The 20,389-nt window shown below is 35.6% G+C and overlaps 1 protein-coding gene across 1 annotated transcript; it reads right to left on the bottom strand.

Moving 5' to 3' along the window:
• Window positions 1-9,129: 9,129 nt before the first annotated feature.
• On the bottom strand, window positions 9,130-12,877 carry LOC126592748 (protein SMAX1-LIKE 3-like). The gene is made up of 3 exons (XM_050258523.1): window positions 11,302-12,877; window positions 10,622-10,871; window positions 9,130-10,478 (listed from the first exon to the last, which is right to left on the bottom strand). The coding sequence occupies exons 1-3, from the start codon at window positions 12,522-12,524 to the stop codon at window positions 9,306-9,308; spliced, it is 2,646 nt and encodes an 881-aa protein (XP_050114480.1). The 5' UTR covers window positions 12,525-12,877; the 3' UTR covers window positions 9,130-9,305.
• Window positions 12,878-20,389: the final 7,512 nt, after the last annotated feature.

Here is a 20,389-nt window from a genome sequence, read left to right as displayed (position 1 = left end):
AACCCAAGGGTGCTATGAAACTCCATTGTGATAACAAGGTTGCTATTGAGATTGCTCATAATCCAGTGCAACATGATCAAACAAAACATGTGGAGATTGATCGACATTTCATCAAGGAAAAATTGGATGTTGGAAGTGTGTTTTCCAACTCACTTGACAAGTTGGGCATGCGTGACATCTTTGCTCCAACTTGAGGGGGAGTGTTGCGAGTTAGATATTAGTTAAAGTGTAAATAGTAGTCTATTATTCCACATTGATGAAGTGCACATGTAATACCAATTGCAACTCCTATATATATTCCACTTTGGAGATTAATGAATATATAAGAAATTCACAAATATTGTCATATATATTTTTTACATTTACCAAGTTTAGTTTAATATTTTATTGGATGATGATGATATTTTTCAAAAATCTACATTCTTGATCAATGGAAGATCAATAATTAACTTACTGATTTTGTTTTCAAAATCATTGTGTGCTATACGTGTATTCAAACAGTAGTATTCTTACAGAAAGTATGCGGAGAGATGTAGTAGTTGTAAGAACTATATGCTTTTGGAAAACGACCTAACAATCATCAAAAGCATCATCATTCATCGTCTCCAAAATCTAATCATCATGCACCCACATTCTCTGGTTTATTCGCGTGTGCTTGGCCATCTCTTTTTGACCGAGTCTTCCATGAAAGACCACCCCACCAAAAACAAAAATAAATTACCCTTAAAAAAAAAAAAAAAAAACTACAAGGCAGCATGCATAGTCAATTGGTCATAGTACCATGGAAGTGGTAGCCCCCCTCCTTTCTTCACCATAACAGAAACAGCAGCACATGAATGAAAGTACCCTTCTCCTTGGATCCCTCAATCTCATCACTTTCAAATGATAAAACCCTAAAAAAGCACAAAAGCACAAAAGCACAAAGGGACTATGGATTGAGTGATGATCAATACAATGACCACACATTGGTCTGGTCCGATCTATTATCTATATCTATGTATAGATCGATGGTCTTTTGGATCCGAGATTTCCCTTACTTTCATGCAAAAATATTCACTCATAGGGGAAAGAAAAGAGGAGGGAGGGAAATAGGAATTGGAATAATGGACAGTGACCTTATGGAAAAGAGGCCATCTGATTCTGATAGCTTCCCCCTTTTCTTAAAGTCTGCGAAAGCCCTCTCAACCTCTCAAGCTCAGTGTGGAAACTTTGTCTCCATGCTTAGCCCCCTTTGTCTTTTCTAGATGCCAACAACGGTCTTTCTCTTTTTGTGGGTCTCAAATTACAGTTTTAGAGGGACCTTTGTATCACTTGTACCTCGTCTTTGGTTTGATTGGTTTTTTCAAAATCAAAACCCTACTTGGTCGATATTCGGTGCAAGGAAATTAAGGCTGCAATGTAACATTATTGTTCCAATGTTAATTTTGCCGGCTCAGCTTCTTTTCTTGATTAATTTCAGATTTGAACTGAAAATTCATGTAACAAGATGGAAATTGAGTGAGTGAGTATCACTAAATTCTTTTACAAATTTTGTATTTTGTGTTGAATTACTCTTGAATTGTCAATTATATTGCTTAAAGTTTGATGAGGAACTACAATTAACTAACAAACAATAATAATAGCAAGTCAGACCAATTTTTCACCATATTTGAATACACATTGGTTCGCAGAACATCAAAGCTTGTGCTCAAGATTACTAACTTCGTTATGTGGATAAAAAAGGAACCAGATTGATTAAGCCATTTTCTTAAAATTGATGTACAATTTGGTTATTTAGCTTTGTACTTTTTATCAAAGTGTAGTGTGGTCTTTTCTCGTAGCCAAATTTCTCCAGATGAGGAAAATTTGTGGCTAAGTTTTAGGCCGGCCATCGATTAATCAAAAATGTTATTCTTACTATCTATTTGTATCATCTCTCTAATAGAGAAGGGACACACATGTGTTAGTGAGCTCTACCTCATTTATAGAAAATAGTAGAAATAAATGGTAAGTGTAGCACTACTCTCGATTGAATAGCTTTGTCAACTATCATTCTTTAGATAAATAAAATAAAATCATATGATGGTCCACCACCAACATTACCTATATTGTCTCAACTTAATAACCTATTCGTAGGTGTTGAGTTTTATCACAAAAAGTCTCGGTGATATTAGAGGTGAAGCCTCTCATATATTAATTGTATATTATTTGTCATACTACCGATATGATATCCTATTCTCCAACACGCATCTTCACGAGTGGCCCCACAAGGAGTCACAATAAAATCAATTTCCACATCAGGAACCGGTCAAGTCATTCTACTAGAGCTAAAGCATGACTTAATTAGTTGGTATTCAATACTTCGTCACTAAGAGTCAACGCACAACTTTTCTAAGGCCCAGTTATCAGTTAGTATTAGGAAGTAAGTTCGAGCCCAGTAATTGGAGCCTAGGATGTGTCGAGAGAATAACCTGCGATACCATGACAAACTTTGTTGGGCTAACACGGTCTACCACCAACATCACCAATATTGTCTCAACCTAACCATCTATTACTAGATGTTGAGTTTTATCACAAAATGTCTCAGTGATATAAGGACAGAAACTATCATATATTAACTGTATATTATTTTATCATATGACAAATGTGAGATCCTATTTTCCAACATTATGTACATATATCATGTAGTAATAATTTAATTCCTTGTTGGTTGTATGTATTACTTATCACATCATGTAGTATTGAGAAAAATATATGATTAGAGTTTCCAAAAAGTTGGGTGGAGGTATTGTTCAAACTATGCCCTATGGTGGTTACAAAAGGTTTGCTAAACCTATATTGGCTCTTAGACAGGAAAAAGAAATCGAGTAGGGTAAGAAAAAGCTTTATTGCCTTAAAAAAAGCTAACAATGATGTGCCTTAATCAGTATGTCTCTTATTCTACAAGGCTAATAAACTGAAGTTCATTAGGCCCTCTCAGTTGGCCCTCTACTGCCACTTTACAGTGCGTGTAAGGTCTGTGAGAACGAATTTGAACAACAGTCATCATCTATCAATTTAGAACTCAGTTTCTTTTTTAATTTAGTGTAAGGAGGATGATTGGATACTCAAGCAGAAGAGTACTTCGCTTTTGATAACAATATATTGTAACCCTTCCCCTCAGTGCTCTCTTTCGATCTAATCCACCATTGTCATCCCATTCAATGTTTACATTTTCAAATTAAAACATTTATACAACCTTATTATTTTTTGCTTAATTTTAACAGCAGTACCATGAATTCTAAAGAGCGGAAAATCATTATGCATGCATTGTTTTCTCCTTTAATCATTTTCACTATAGAGAATAATAGTTTTTCTCAGAGTATTAATAGCAGTTCCTCTTTTAATGTTAATATACATGAGTTAAAGGGTTAAGTTTTAAAGTTTAAAACCAAGCTTAAGGATAATAAAATAAGTTTGGGCTCAGACCAAACCCAATTTTTAATTCAACCCCAGAAACTAATCAAAAAGTGTTTGGGCCGTCCAACCTCCTAAACTCACGTCAACTATCAGTCCTTCACAAGCCATGCATGAAACATGCATCGCCACTCACGTCAGACTACGCAGAAATTGTAAAATGATTTCTTTTGAATTTTAACTTGAAGTAGTGTCATAGTATTTGCAGTCTTGAAGGAAAAAGAAAAACTTGGGAAAAAAATGAATAAGGTTTTTCATTAGAAATATAAGAGCACAAATGTTTAAACTTAATTCATCCAGTCGTCTCAATCAAAGCGTGAACATTTTTAATCAATGTCCCAGTATAATATAGTTCTCTCTTTCTCAGTAAAGCATGAACACATTTTCTCTGTTGCACTAAGGTGTCAATGGCAGCTTTATGTTTTTATTTGCGCAAGTTACATATTGTACCAATGGGTGGCAGCCACAGTAACATATATAAGCCTGATGTTTGTATAAAAATTGTAAGCTTGATACGAATTTTAGGTCCATCTCCGATAGGGTTCGGTTTTCAGTCGCTTAGTGTCCAATATGGTACCAAAGCCTTATCAATTCATAAGAAGTTTCGATCTCATTCACTTCATTACAAATGAACTTAAATCACATAAACATTAAATAAATACCTGAAAATATTCAAACTACGCACAATGCACTTCATTACAAATGAACTCATCAAATCACATAAACACTAAATAAATACCTGAAAATATTCAAACTCCGCACAATGAAACGCAATCTAGCCATTTGAGAAAGGCATTTCGTGTACTTTTTGCAGTCAAACTATTCAAATCAATGTGATCCTCAACTTGGCCTACTCCTTGTCCTTGGCATAGGGAATGAACCCAAAATGCGCTCCATGTGTTTTTCAATGGCATGATACAAATATAATCAATATTATCGAATTGGTCACTTTTCATAGGCTCTAAACAGTGGGAAAAAAAGGTTGAACCATTTGTGCCGTACAAAAAGATGCATTGCGCAGACGATCAAAGTTCGCACAGTAAGGAAGGGTTAAATGGCAGCCACAAGGAGTGTTAAAGAGAAAACTTTGTTTTTCAAAAGGGACACCCACTTTCTGCTATAAATTAGGATTTGTTATTTATTTGTTAACTAAAGATACTACTTTATCTTGCTTCCTGCTTTTGAGGGTGAAATTAGATTCCAAATAGGAAACCCATTAATTAAATGATTCAGTGTTTTCTGACAGGGATATCATGTATACGATCTAAAAAAGTGAATGCTTAATTAACATCACATAGGGCATGAGTCTTGTACACAAATATATGCTACATTAAATGAGTAATACTAGGTAGACTAAATTTTTTAAATTAAATTTATAAATCAAATGATTTAGTTGTAAATAAATGAATTATTAGTTAAGAAATTAACGTGCTTATTTCTTATTTGTGACACATCATTTGGTTTGCAATTTTGGTCTACCTAACATTGGAAGATAAATTGTTCAACAGTATCTAAACTTATATATTTGAGGCCGTTTTTAGAAGAAATGAAAATTTGTTAAGAATGGTCAAGAAGATATATATACAGGGTAGGTATGTCAAATGTGACTAAGATATTACACATATCAGAAGAAACACCACAATTTTACAATCGCAAACGAATCAAAATTATTATATAATTCCTAGCTAGGAAGGACCAAATGAAAGATAACAATCACAAGGGCCAAACCTTAATTAATTACACATTGTACAACAACTCTAAAGGCACCACAAGTGAAAAATCGTGTCTTCCTCTAATGATCTTGCAATTGTAAGTAAAAACAAAAAAACAAAACTCCGATGAGTCCCGTCCAACAAACATTAAACCTCCCTCCACAAGAAGTATAAAAAACATCACCTCAATTGTTAACAACAATTACCACTAGACACTACAAAGGTTATTCTTAAAAGAGCGAGAGAGCGACCACAACTAATGAATACTCTTTTCACCAGAGTAAAAGAGTGATCACAACCAATGAATACTCTTTTATCAGAGCAAATGAACAACCTCAACCAGAAAATGAAGATGGTTAGAAGATAGGAGAACCAAGAGGGATTTTAACCAACCCTATGCCCAAGATAGAGGTCGGCAACTTAGAGAATTTTTTTCTTAATTTTCTCCCTAGCGGTTAGAGTTTGAGAATTGTGTAGGGTAGTTAAGATCTTTAATTTGGTTCGATGAGTTTTTTACTAAACAACTATATACTTAAGGCTTAAGGATTCAACAAATAAAAGAGTAGTTGTAACTTTCATTCGTAGATGCCCCAGCAAATAATTTGAAAGGTAAAACTCTTCTTATCCTGTGGTTGCCAATAATTTGAGAGGTAAGTGTCATGGTATGTTTCACATTAGTCGATAATAATGAAAAGGTTGAGATATTATAAACGAAAAGTAAGAGAACTGTTATTGGCACTTCAAAAATTTTATTGTGCAATTTTCTCAAGTGTTTTTTTTTTAATATAAAAAGTTTGCACTGTACAAAGAGAATTTTAGAGTGTCAATAACAATTCCCAAATTTGATTATCAATTATCAAAAAAGAGGATCGGCACATCAAAGTTAATTCATAACTATATTTTTTAGGGTTCGTTTCAAATATATAGCAGCACCATTAATCTTTCTAGTTCTCATAACTTTATTTTTGGTCATGCCCAACAAAGTAACTGTTCAGTAATTTACATCATAGAGAGACAGTTCAGTGCTTCATTCATGTTAATTAAAGAAGTAAATGTATACTACCAAAAGGAAACTATATGTCTTAGCACCAAAATTGAAATTAAATGCGGTGGGATTAAAGTTGGACAAAGAAGACAAATGGAAAATGGGAAACTGGTAAAAGAAAAATTGGATAAAGAAAATCTCAAAGGCAGTCTAAGATGGAGGCTTCTTCCTTTCAGGTATGGAACAAAGTAGCAAAAGATAAGTAAAAAGCCAAAGAGAATATAATAAATATTAAGCCGGATATGGTTCAAAACAAATGAGAGAAAGAGAGCTGGCAATCTTTAAATTTTCCCTCCATATATAATGCAGTATGTCTCAAAAACCCTAATCTTTTCAAAAGCCATAAGCGACAAATTCCCTACTTATGCTTAAGTTTTAATTTAAAGTTGTGAAGATAATGATCTTTTCGTGATTCTAAAGTAGCAAACACCTTTGAAGTTTAAAGAGGAGATGCTTATTGATATTTTTCTTAATCATTTCCATTATTTTTTTAACCTTTTTTTTAGATAATATATCTTGAACCCTCCCCACACAACTTTCCAATGCTTTCCAAAGATGAGAATGTTGGGTTTACGAAAATCAAAGAAAGAAAAGTTATTCTTTTACGAAAACGAATCACAATGAATGAAAAGTAGTGCTCTTTTGATATTTCTTAGGGAAGATTTTACTTTAAATTTCTCTTCCAAAGAAGAAAAGTTGCTTCTCCTTTGCACATCCCTTACGTTATGAATCATTCCTTAATCTACTTTGTGCGTTCCCAACATTCCTGCTTCGTATATTATAACTATATATCATGGGCTCTATTTTCAGTTAAGTTTGAAATCCTCGTTCTTTAGATCAATTTAGTGTAATTATTTTATTACTTGTCAAAAAACTATAAATCAAACTTGCTTTTGTAATCTATGTTTTAATTTAATTTGCTTCCAACATAGTCACTAAAAACACCTTAATATACCGAATTGTTAACTTACTAACTTTCCAGCATGAATTACCCTTCCCATTTGGCCTATCCCTAACTTTCTAGTATCAATTATTGGAATGCTTATGATTAACTCCATGTTTGTTAACCTTCACTGACAGTTTAATCCCTCAACTTTCCTTGAACATTTAAAAGTGGAAAAATCACAGTTATACCGAACCTTTTTTCAAAAAAAAAAAAGAAAAGAAAAGAAAAGAAAAAGGAAAAAAAAGAAAGAAAAGAAAAAAGGAAAGGGTGGCAACAGTTGGCAGCACATTGATACCTGCATATAGATGGAGTAAATTTGCCATTTACATTTAAATTGCTTTGCTAGTGACAAAAGACCACATAGAATAAAGTCCAAAGCATGTTTGGCATCATAATGCTTTATCAATAGTTCATGTTTCTATATCTCAGACAGAGAGCTAGTAGATACTCTAGACTTGATACTATTATCATCATGATGAAAATGTTAATGCTTGGTTTGAGCAACCTAGCCATGTACTTTTCGTGGGTCACGTTTCATCAATTAGAAAATGATCACTTAATTTGCATATATATGTGAAATTGTTTTGGGGGTACAAAATTAAACTTTTTTTTTATCTAGTCGATCTGGAATTATAGTCAGAGCAACCTAGACATGGAAATGGAGAACAAATGAACAAATTACTATTACGGTTTAAACATAATTTTTTTTTTCTACTTGTGAGCGGGAGATTTTTAAGTTCGGCTCTTATAAATGACGAATTTGATATCAAATTATTAGTTCATTGTGTGGCTCAACTCCAACTCCTAACTCCCAATTGTTATCAACTTATATATATATATTTGACAAACTAACTAGTTCTTCATCTAATTACATTTCTTTGCTCAATGTGTGTGACCGACACTTAAATGCTATTTATTTACCCAGCATGCATGTGTGTGAGTGTGACAGTAAAACACACTTTTTTACGTACACACCAACTTCATTAATTATTCTTTTTTTCTCCACAAGCTCACCACCATGGTTGAAATGGTACAGATGGAGTAGGCGATACCTAACGACTGGCCGTTGGCGCCCATGTTGGCCTTCTTGACCAATAGGAGACATACGTAATGAGCGCCTCTGACCGCAGAGACGCGCGAAACCTAGCTTTCTGATAAGCTACATAAAGGAAGAAGTTCTTCCGAAGAACACCTTTCTTCCAAGCAAGAGGGATGGGAGGGAGTAGGGATGCTTATGTTTTAAGATTTTGTCTTTCATTTTTCTTCTCAAGAAAAATAAAGAGGGGCCGGGGACATACAATTGTTATTCCTAATTAATATTAGCATGAAAATTACTTCTGAAGTATATAGATAGAGTAATGTTATGGAGATTAAATTTGTAGACTAAATTAGCAAACCAAATGAGATGTCAATAATAGAAATGAACATGTTTATCGACGATTGAGTAATAATCCAATCACCAACTTCTATGTCATTTAGTTTACAAATTCAATTTCTCTAGCATTACTCATATAGATATACTTCTCCTCAAAAGAAATTAAGATAAATTATATAGAATGTGCTTTCGAGATTACGGCCCTTCCAAACCACTCTCAAACGGACCCTTAGATTGGTTAGTTGATACCATACTATTAATTTGTTCCGTACCTATTTAACAAGGATTAGAAATCCCCAACTTATACCAAATCCAAATGTTCATCATACAAGTGGTCGTCTTATCCTCAAGCATTGTTGCCATAATTGTCAAATATTTCAGCAACGGGAATAACTAGGTATCATAAACATAGTATGTACAATTGTGATAGACGGGCCAAATCTAGAGCATTCCACTCTCTCTTCTAAACTCGATTGGTACATGCACAAGAACCCTATTGCTAGTTACGTGGCAGAAATTCCATGCCTGATAGTAAAAATTCAAGGATGCCTTCACACAAAGTAATTAAATAAATAAAACAAAGAAAATTATGAAAATTAAACCGACCACCAATCTGTAACAGGAAAATCATGGATCATAATGTACATGTAGTTATACATAAAAGGAAAATCTTTTAATCTCCAACCCTAAGAACTAAAAACATACTAAACAAAAAAAAGTTTCGAAAGAAGCAAACAGACACTTCAAAAGAAAAAACCATCAAACTATTTTTTGTTCCTTCCTTCCATTTTTTCACACCTCTTGAATTTTGAAAACAATGCGCCTATCGACAGATTCAAGAAGACCAATGTCATCAATCGATTGATACTCGGAACTATCATCGTCATCAAAGGAAATGTTCAAATCGAGAGACACACAAGGGCTTGTTTCCTCTAAAGCAGCAATATCCCTATTATCTTCTTCATTTAGCCCTTCTGATAATTTTTGCTTGATAGGAGGAGAGCAAGCTCTTGATCTCGAGCTGAAGCTTTCGCAGCTCAAAATAATGATAGCATCTCCAAGACCAACTTCTTCGCCACTTGAATTGGTTATTCGTCCTCGTTCAATTGCTCTCTTAAACCCCATTTGAGAGCAGTAGTCCGCTTGCTCCACATCTTCGACTAAAAACACCCTATGGGGATTAGAAGACACAGCGTCCGCAAATCTTTCGACATAACTGCAACTTTGCTCATCTCTCGATCTCTTGTTCCTGCAGTCCTCAGTCGAATCAGCTCGAGTCGATGAGAAACTGCTTAGCGCAATGGAAGTGAGGTTGGTTTGAGAACCGAAAACAAGCTTAGCCAACTCCCTTGCAACTTTTAACTTAGCTTCCATATCAACCCCCTGAAAGAACAACCATGTTTCCTCTTTTGTGCCATCATTGTAACTTCCCATCTTCTTTCCTTTTCTTCTCACCATGCCAGACCTACATTTCAAGATTGTGCTTGCAATTTCAGGAAATATATCCTTCTGCCATGGAACTTTGCTCTCCAATGCGCTGCATAGGATTTTGAGGTTTTCGGCATTGAGCTCCTTGAACCTCTGGATATACTCATCAGTTTCCATGACAATATCACTAGATGAGGCTGAAGTAGGGGTAGAATTGGGATTTGATGAAAGTGGTTGTTTTGGACTAGTATTGTTCTCTGGAATGTACATTCTCAAACTGAGCTGATCATCAACAGCCTTGTTGCAATTAGATCCAGATATCCAGAAATGTTGGTGCCTCCATGACTGATGCTGGCGGTGTAAATTAGGGTTTTGTTGTTGTTGTTGCTCATATGAAAAGTTGGAAGTAGAGGAAGAGGGCGAGAGTGAAGAGATTAATGTGAGGGTTTTCTCAGAGGAATTATTGGAATGTTGTTGGTGCATTGAACCGCAAATGGAGTTCCACTTTTTGCAAAGGTCTGAAATTGTGACAGAGTTCTGTATACAAAAAAAGAAAACGAGATAGTTGCAAAGGAAAAAGTTAGTTTTGGAGTACTTGTATTAGTGCTAGATGGGCCATATAAATGTAGCTAGGTAATTACGAATAAACTGAAGAGGTTGAGATATGTTATTATTAGAACCTGATCTAATGTACTGCTTAGTGCTTTGTTCTCGTTTTTGTACTGTTGGAGCCATGCAGGAAGGCTTGAAGTGGTGGATTCACTGTTGCAAATGCTGCTGCTTTGTTGTAAATTTCGAGCTTCGGCTTCAAACTTGGCGGAGCATTCTGAGCAACAAGTGAGCTGCTTCTGATCTCCACCTTCAAGCATTTGCTTGTTGCTTCCAGTTTCAGCTATCTTACTTGTAGACTGATCACTCTGTAAATCATGGCTGTAAATACAAGTAAAGTTGATGTTAATAAGAACAATAACCTGACTACATATAGTATTCAAGGAGAATGGGTACTGCTAAAGACTGTAATTAACAAGAGATACAGTGAAAAACTTAAAAGAGGAGTCTGAATAAATGTTGAAGTGCTCCTTGTTCACCATTCCCCATCCAATTAAAAAGGAAGATGAGAAAAAGGTGCATGGTAACTTAGAGAATAGAGAGGTTCATTAATTTCAAAAAGGGAAAAAGAAAAAAGAAACCTAGTGAATAATTTGTACATCTTCCTCAAGATCAACGGATGCGAAAATTTAAAATTATAAGAATACATGAACATTTTAAAAAGGAGAGTAAGGGAGATGAAATAAAAGTATGCAAAATTTTTGTTAGTTTTTAATTAACTTTACTAATTGGTTAGCTGCTAAATTTATACCTGTCAGTGACAAGACTCAGTCTCAGGCTGCCTGAGGGAATTGTAAGAGGATGAATACCCCAAACAGTCTCCAGAGATGGATGGCCAGACTTACATCTCATGTAAGTTTGGAAAGTAGCCATTCCCACAATCCAAAGCCTCCCATTCTGAAGGTCTCCATTGCTAATGCCACAAAGCAAGTTCCCAAGCTCCATGATCATGTGTTCCACAGGACAATAATACCCCCTTCCCTGATCACTTGAACTACTAGCCCTATATTCGCTAGTCCACTTGAGATCTCCAACATACAAGATAACACCTTTGGTCACACAGCTTCTCACAAGGCTTTTAAGTTCTCCAAGCTTCTGCTCAACCTCTACTCTAGACAGATGTCTAAAAGAGGAGGGAGTAAGGTTTCTGAATTTCACCTCTCTCAAAGCCTCAACATCTCCCCTCTCAACTTTTTCCATCACTCCTCTAACCACACCCTCAGCACTAGCAAGACACTCTCCCACAACCACAATACTTTTCCTTCTTTTGTTCACTAAATTCTCTATAACACATGCCACATCCTCATTCCTAACACTTAGATCATAAGGCAGCACTGGCTTGCTATCTTTGATTACTCCAATTTGACTACCAATTGAAGGAAACTGATGAGGGTTGACTACTAGGAGATTACTATTGCTTTCCTTGGACTTGCTACTCACAGAAGGTGTTTGGGAATTACATATTTCTAATGAGACGGCTTGTTCTACATTGCTTTTCACTTGGGTACTAGAAAACCCAGCTTCTCTCATGACTCTACTAACACTTGGATCATCTAAGATGGAAATTATGAGTTGCTCCAACTCTATTTTCACAGCTAGGAGGGGCTGCTGCTGGTTCTCAATTGAACCACGCCTTTGGTGAGCTTGAGCACGCTTGAAAGCTGCAACCAAGGCGTTGGAGATGGAAGGGTGTTGGGGGTGAGAGCCCAACATGGGGCTAGAATTAGAAGCCGGGAGGCGGTTGAGGGCAACATTGAAGCAAAGCTCAAGGGCTTTGCATTGGAGAGGGTGAGAGTGTGATTGAAGGCAAGCGGTTCGCAACAGGCCTGTTGAAGAAGAAAGCATGGTGCTTGCAACATGGAGAGGAGTTACTTGGGCATGGCCACGATGCCTTGCTAGGGTTACTGCTTGCTTTAATATGTTTGCAGCCTCTGTGGTTAGACCTTGTTGAAGCGTGCAACCTCCTGCTCTCATCTTCAACTCTTATGATCACCAACTACCTGCTTTAATTATAAGAAACGGAAGGTTAAATTCGATGGTGAATCTGTAGAGAGAGTACTTGTTGAGATTTTAGGTTCATGGCCTGGTGATCAGTGCTTAGTGGAGAAAGAAAGAAGTGAGATGGATTTTGAAAGAGACTAAGGAGTGTTGGAACTCAGTTATGTGTAGCTAGATCGGTTATATATGAAGTGCAGTAGCTGTGAGACTTATTTATCTAGTGATCTAGATGATCATGAGATCAGAGAGAGAGAGAGAGAGAGAGAGAGAGAGAGAGAGAGAGAGAGAGGAGGATACACAAGAAGATCTAGAGAGAGATAGGAAAGAGAGTGAAGGGAGAGAGAGGAGGATACACAAGAAGATCTAGAGAGAGATAGGAAAGAGAGTGAAGGCAAATTGGGTGTGAAATTTATGGGAGAGTGGGATGGTGCTTTTCTTGTAGCTGAGGTAAAAATTGGGGTCCAAAGTCGATTTTGTAGTGGAAAGTGGAATGCATGTGCTGACAATTAAGCAGGACTCTAATGTTAAGTATCAAAGGCAACTTAGCTTTGCCTTCTCTCTTTAATTCTATCACACATCAAATTGGATAAAAGATATGGTATTCATTTCGAAGTGCGTCGCTCTCTTTTTATGCAAAAGAATTTGTTAAATAATAAACATTAATGATAGAGTACTAACCTAGAAATAAACACCTCTTCCCTATTATATATACTACAATCTTTGGTAGGAAATTTTCTTTTACCAAACATATTTAAAAGTTGACTGTAAATTTTAACTATTGATCACAAAAATTATTCGTTGAGTATTTATCATCCAAATTCACAGTTTAGTTTTTGTCTCTTTTTTTTACAAGAAAAGATAGAAATTTTCATTAACCAAAGAGAAAGATTACAACACGTGCTATGTGGGTGTGATTTCTCCAATGACCAATACCTTGATGTAGGGATAATTTTCTCAAATAAACGCAATCAGAAAAACCCATATACGGCTACTACAAACAACAAACATAAGACCGCCGCCAGTACAAATTTGTGGCAATAAAAAATAGATGCAGACACACAAAAATCATCACTACTGAGCGAGACCATATCAAGCTACCATAGATCGGGCTTGGTAAGCGACACTGCCACATTATCCAATCAAGGAGAGCAATTCTTTCATGGAAACAAAGTCATAAAGGTGGATTCATGTAACGATGTTGACTATATACCTATGCCAGCTCATCATTCCAGCTCATCAATAGTTAGTTAGACAATTGAGACTGTGGATAGAGTTTGTTAAGCTCAGTAGCTTAGGCTGCAAGCTAACTTTGATAACTATATAAACTGTATTCTGATAGCTGTAAGATTGATCAATTCACCATCATTACAATCAAACTTCTCTCTCTCTATTCATTTCTCTCTCTAAATGGTCATAGTGTTCATAGTGTATTTTATGCATTCTTGATACTTTGTTAATATGGTATCATTGCCGAGTCAGTTGGTGGCCTACTTCCGCTTATTTGTGCTCTAAAAGGAGGTGAAGATCTTCGATCAAGATTGTTCCATTTCTGGTGCAGATTCGAGAAAGCAAAGTTGTCAGGTTTGCAGTTTTTCTAAAATTTCTCTCTTTGTGATTGATGGAATGTTGCAATGAAAGTTTTTTGCTTCAATTTGCATAATTGTTTGAGGCTGATAGCCATAAGTGTTGGAAATTATGGAAGTTTACAGAACAATGAGGTGTTTGTTGGGATAGAAAGGCCGAAAGCCATTTCCTTTTTATATTTTTTACTTTAGAAAAGCCGATAGCCAAAAGTGTTTGAAGAATTCTTGGTGCGATTACTCACGAAAGTTGATTTATTCACTTCAGTAAGGCCGATAACCAGAAGTGTTTGAAGGTTTCTTGCAAAGATTCAATTTGTTTGTAGTGTCCAATCTCATATTTCTTGATAGTAAAGTTCATTGTGCTTGCCAAATTGATACAATGGCTAATTCAAGTGTCAAGATTGAAGGGTTGTTGGGAATGTTAAGTGTAAAGCTACATAATGATAATTTTGTTAAGTGGAGATATCAATTCCAGTCAGTATTAAGGGGATATGATTTGTTTGATTTCTTTCTTGGAAAAGCTCCTTGTCCACCCAAGTTTGTGATTCATACAGAAATTGATGTAACAAAGGAAATTATTGTAGCTTACAAAGAATAGGTGAGGAAAGATATGGCATTGCTAAGTCTACCTATTGCCACTCTGTCTGATGAGGCTATGGAGCATGTCATTGGGTGCAGGACATCTCATGAAGCTTGGACATGTTTACAAGAAATGTTTGCAACAATTTCAATAGTTTGAGTTAATTAGTTAAGGACTGAATTACATACATCCCAAAAATGAAGGAAATATGTGGATAAGTTTTTTATGGGGTTGAAGAATATAAGGGATCAACTAACTTCTGCAAGAGAAAAGATCTCAGATAATGAATTGATGATTGCTATTTTATTTGGTTTACCTGTAGATTTTGAAATAATTAGGACAGTGATTTTGGCAAGGGATACAACTGTCTCTAAAAAAATTCAGGGCTCAACTTCTTGTTGCAGAAAGGAACACCGAGTCCAAGATGCAATCTTTAACAAGTTCTATGGGTGCAATGTGTGTACAAGGTGAAGCGTCTAACTCTCAGAGATATCAGGGCTATGAACATGGTGAAAGCTCAAATACACAAAGGATGCAAGAAGGATACAATGGAGATCAATTTGGGTATAATTTTCAAGGTTGTATTGGTTTTATGGGAAATGGAAATAACATGAATGGCAACAACAATTTTAATACCAAAAATGGTAACAACAACTTCAAGAAGTTTGGTAATGGGAATAATAGTTTCAAGAATTCTTCTTCAGGGTTTAGTAATAGAAATGGAAATGGGAGTAATAACAACTACTTTGGTAATCTGGTAATGGGAGTTCAAATGGTTACTCTAAGTCAAGTTGGGTTGGAAATACCAATTTTAAATCTTATGTGTCACATGAGTGTCAGATATGCTCAAGAAGAGTGCACCCTGCACCAAACTATTATTACAGGTTGGATAATGGGAATGTACATAGTTCTAGTCCTTTGATGTGCCAAATTTATGGGAAAATAGGGCATATTGCTCTTGAATGCTACCATATGAACAACTATGCGTATCAAGGTAATCCACCACCACCCTCTCTTGCTATGACTGCTCAGACAAACATTGAATCAAATGAAGTTGTTGGTTCTGTGTTTTCAAATGAAAATGGACATGGTTTTTCTGCTGAAGATAATTGGATCATTGACACAGGGGCTACTCATCACATGACTGCCAATCTAAACCATCTTAATAATGTTACTCCATACACTGGTGATGAGAAGATCACCATTGGGAATGGTACAGGTTTATTAGTTACCCATATTGGTTCAACTTCAATATAGGTGCCTCATAATGCTATATTATTGAAAAATGTGCTTTATGTACCTAAAATTACTGTCAACTTGTTATCTGTTAAAAAGATGTGCAAGGATAATGGTTGCTGCTTTATTTGTGATATTGTGTTCTTTATATAGGACCTGGTAACAAGGAAAATACTTTACCAAGGAAAGAGTGATGGTGGGGATCTGTTTACAATACCAATAAATGTGTTTGCCAAGTCATTCGCTGCAAGATTTGGAAGATGTTCAGCTTTTCTGGGGAAAAAATTCAAGTTTCAGTGTGGCATCAAGGGTTAGGACATCCATCTAAGGAAGTTCTTGTTGTAATGTTAAAGAAGTCAAAGGTTACAGTTAGTGCAGATTGTTCACAATCTTTATGTTCTTCTTGTATTAGTGGTAAAAAACTCTTTCCTGTAAAACAATCTAGAGCTACTTTTCTATTTGAGAAGATACATACTAATATATGGGGACCATCTCCAAAAGTGTCTGTACAAAGGTATATGTATACTATATTAGTTTTGTAGATGAATACTCTAGGTTTCTCTGGATATTTCCCATGAATAATAAATCACAAGCTTTTGAAATATTTGTGAAGTTTCATGTTTTTATTCTGAATCAACTCAATACTACAATCAAGTGTTTACAGTTTGATGGAGGGGGAGAATTTTTAAGTAAGGCATTTATTGATTTTCTAGAGAATAAAGGAATTGGTCATATGATATCTTGTCCCTATACTCCCCAACAAAATGGACTTGCTGAGATGAAACATAGACATGTAATTGAAACTATTGTGACGTTGTTAACTGCAACAAATTTACCAACTCAGTTCTGATATCATGCTTGCACACATGCTGCATTTCTCATTAATAGGATGCCAAGCAGAAATTTAAGCATGAAGTCACCATATCATGTACTCTTTGGAATAGAACCTGAAATTCAACATTTAAGAGTGTTTGGTACTGCATTTTATCCATTTTTAAGACCATATAATGAAAATAAACTGTAGTCAAGGTTAATTAAATGTGTATTTCTTGGATATATGATGGGATATAAGGAAGTAGCTTGCTACAATATCAGTAATGGTAAGATAATCATATCAAGACATGTTATTCACAATGAGGAAGTCTTTCCATACAAAGTAAAATCAATCACAAAGATGCAGAATTGTACAGATTCACAACAATGCAGTTCATAATGTTCTTTAGTTCCAATTATGATACAAATGCCATCTTTTGGTGGAAATGATTATGCAAGCCAAAATATAGAAGTACAGAATGATCATGATAGTACATCAGTTCAAGCAAGTGAATCACAGGAATTAAGTGCTGGAAATTCAACTTCAACTTCATACCACAATGGTATTATAATTTACATCAACATAACAGTCCCCATCACCATCACTCTGGTACATCAACTGGGATTTCTCCAATGTTGCATGTCCATCACAATTCGCAACTTGAGGTAGTTCTCCCTGTCTTTCCATTAACTAATTCATCTTATAAGTCTTCACTTGGCTCAACTGCAATATCAGACAATGTAATTCAAACAAGGTTGAGAACTGGTGCTATAGAAAGAAGAATTATGTAGCATTAATAGCTTTTTGTCCTGAACTTCAAAGCTTACAAGTTACAGATGAAGATCTATTTGTTGGAGGGTTCTCTTTTCTCTCTGAAATTACAAATTCAGTTGAACCATCGTGTTTTAGAAAAGCAACATCCATGTCTCACTGGAAAAATGCAATACAAGAAGAGTATGATTATCTTCAAGCTCAAGGTACTTGGACGCTAGTACCTGCTCCTGAAAATAAGTCAAAGTTGGCAGTAAGTGGGTGTACAAGTTGAAAAAGAACCCTGAGGGTAGTATTTCAAGATACAAGGCAAGACTTGTAGCCAAGGTTTTTCACAGGAACATGGAATTGACTATTCAAATACTTTTAGTCCAGTTGTTAAGCATACAATTGTGAGGATTATTATTGCATTAGCTGTTATGAATAGGTGGGATTTGAAACAACTTGATATAAAGAATGCATTTCTGCATGGAGTTGTATGAAGATGTATACATGAAGCAACCACAAGGTTTTGTAGATCCCAGTCATCTAACTCAAATTTGTAAGTTGTTAAGTCACTATATGGATTAAAACAGGCACCCAGAGCCTGGAATTCAAAGTTTAAAAGCTACTTACTAGCAACAGGGTTCACTGCATCAGTCTCAGATACAAGCTTGTTTATGAAAACAGATTCTGTAGATATAAGGGGGAGAGTGGCTATCGCTGGCCCCAAGCCGAAGTAAGGGAGCAGCGACATTGATGCTTTTAGATTTGGGGTTTTGGGGGCAAAGGTTCCAGAGTGGCTAGTAAGGTTGCATAGCGCTATATAGTTTTTCGGCTCGAATTCTCAACAAATAGAAGTGTGATATTCTAAGGCAAGGCCCACAATCTAGTTTTATAATATGTGAAAAAGTACTGCTATCCACACACTTTTTTATCTTCTATACCCACCACTCAATTTTCGGCAATCGGACCAAATGAAAGAAATTAACAAGGGGTATTTGGGAAGTAAAAAATAGGTGTGTGGATAACACCATCTTATATGAAAATGTGAAGGGTTGTCTTATATAGGAAAGGTAAGAGACCTTGATATGCTTAGAAGGAGTTGAGCTAGTATTCATATTGTTAATTAGTTTTATGGTGGAACTCAATTTCCTTCATGGTACAAAACAAATTGGCCTACGTGTAAATGTTTAATAGATACACGAGCTCCATATCACCCGATATTTGTTGTCCACATGCTTGGCTTGAGTATCGCCACATGGAGCGTAAGAGGATGTGGTGTGGTCTTTAACAGTGACTGATTGACGTCACTTGAATTGTGGTGTTCACAAGTTTGGCTTGAGTGTCAGTACACGTGAGACATCGTTTGAGGACCTTGCATATGCGTTTGGCTTGAGTGGCACCACGTAAGAAAGTTGAGAGACCTTGCATGCGTTAATAAGGAGTTGAGCTAATCTCTGTATTGCCAATTGATATTATGGTGCAATTTCCAACTCCTTCACAATAAACATTTACCAAATTCCAACTGGTGATTTCAGCTAGCTCTTTCTCTTCCTTTTTCTATTTTTGGATGTAAAGCTAGCTAGCCACTATCCAAAAATCTAAAACAACTAACTAATGAATTTTGAACTGCAGCGACAAACTAATTAAAAAAAAAGTGGTCTAAATTTACTTTGCTAGGTGCCTGCAGTACTGCAGATGAGCAAATGATCGACCTCTAAAGACAGTCCCATCCTTGTTTAACAATTATCATTAATTAACTCGCAAGTAATCTTAACGTCTATAATTTCATTATATATATTGGTGCCACACGAGGATAAATAATTCAGTAGTAATCTAACATTATTGATCATGATATTTATTTACGCATGATTAGGTCATAAGGTTTATATTAGGGAGAGTATTTTTCTTGTTTTGTTTTTGGACATGAGAACGGATTGGAAAGCATCTGATATGTATATGGATCCGCCAAAATCGAGGACCCGAAAGGAGAATGGGGAAATATGTATATGGATCCGCCAAAATCGAGGACCTGAAAAGAGAATGGGGACTATGTGTCTCAAGGAATCGGGAACTGTGTACGATTTTTCTTCCAGACTCAAAAACATGGAATAAAGCTTAAAGCGTCCCACCATTTTAGTTCTTCTACATATTTTTATGGATATACAACAAACAAAGCTACAGCTGATGAGCTTGACGCTGTAAATGCATATGTTGCATCAAGCATGGGGATTAATAACAACTCTCAGACATTCCTTCCTCTACAATCCCACTTCATTACATAAAGTTGAGCTTTTGTACCTCTTCAATTCGTTTTTTCATTTCAAAAACAAATAACATATGAGAAATGATAAGGAGACTCTCTCAAGGTGGAACTTTCTATAGATTCTCTATCACCTCACTATTTAACGTTAATTCTCGTACCAATATTTTAAAACATTACGCCAAAAACATAAAGTGGCAGAAATCAATGAATCAACAACGTAGTAAATTTTCTTTTATATCATAGTTGCATCTAACCTCTGTATTGGATGGTTTACATAACATAAGATGGGATCAAGCTATTTGTAGTTCACCTTTATGTTAAGCTCTGCATATTTCTCAAGGATTAACTAGCAAGAAACACAGAATTCCAGACATCTCCCACATGCGTGTTGCACCTATATGTTTTTTCATCATTCGCATATCTCACAATGTTTTCCATCAACCAAAACCTCAATCAACTACAAATAACATTTAAATGATTCAAAGGTACACAATATTAACCTTTTGATCAACCAATCTAATTCAACAACAAACTAAATATCATTCATAAATCATACTTTATAAAATTATAAATAAACTCGTTGAAAATCCCGAAGAAGTCATCTAGACT

The sequence above is a fragment of the Malus sylvestris genome, chromosome 12 (genome assembly GCF_916048215.2).
Source record: "Malus sylvestris chromosome 12, drMalSylv7.2, whole genome shotgun sequence".
Classification (NCBI taxonomy): domain Eukaryota; kingdom Viridiplantae; phylum Streptophyta; class Magnoliopsida; order Rosales; family Rosaceae; genus Malus; species Malus sylvestris.
The sequence above is the reverse complement of the archived record's forward strand: the minus strand, read 5'-3'. Positions and strand labels throughout refer to the sequence as shown.

Excerpts from the sequence above, each read along its gene's own strand:
- LOC126592748 (XM_050258523.1), bottom strand. The coding sequence starts at position 12,524 with ATGAGAGCAGGAGGTTGCACGCTTCAACAAGGTCTAACCACAGAGGCT. Across the intron at positions 10,872-11,301 it reads CTGAGTCTTGTCACTGACAG|CCATGATTTACAGAGTGATC; the intron begins GTATAAATTTAG and ends TTGTATTTACAG. Across the intron at positions 10,479-10,621 it reads TAAGCAGTACATTAGATCAG|AACTCTGTCACAATTTCAGA; the intron begins GTTCTAATAATA and ends TTTTGTATACAG.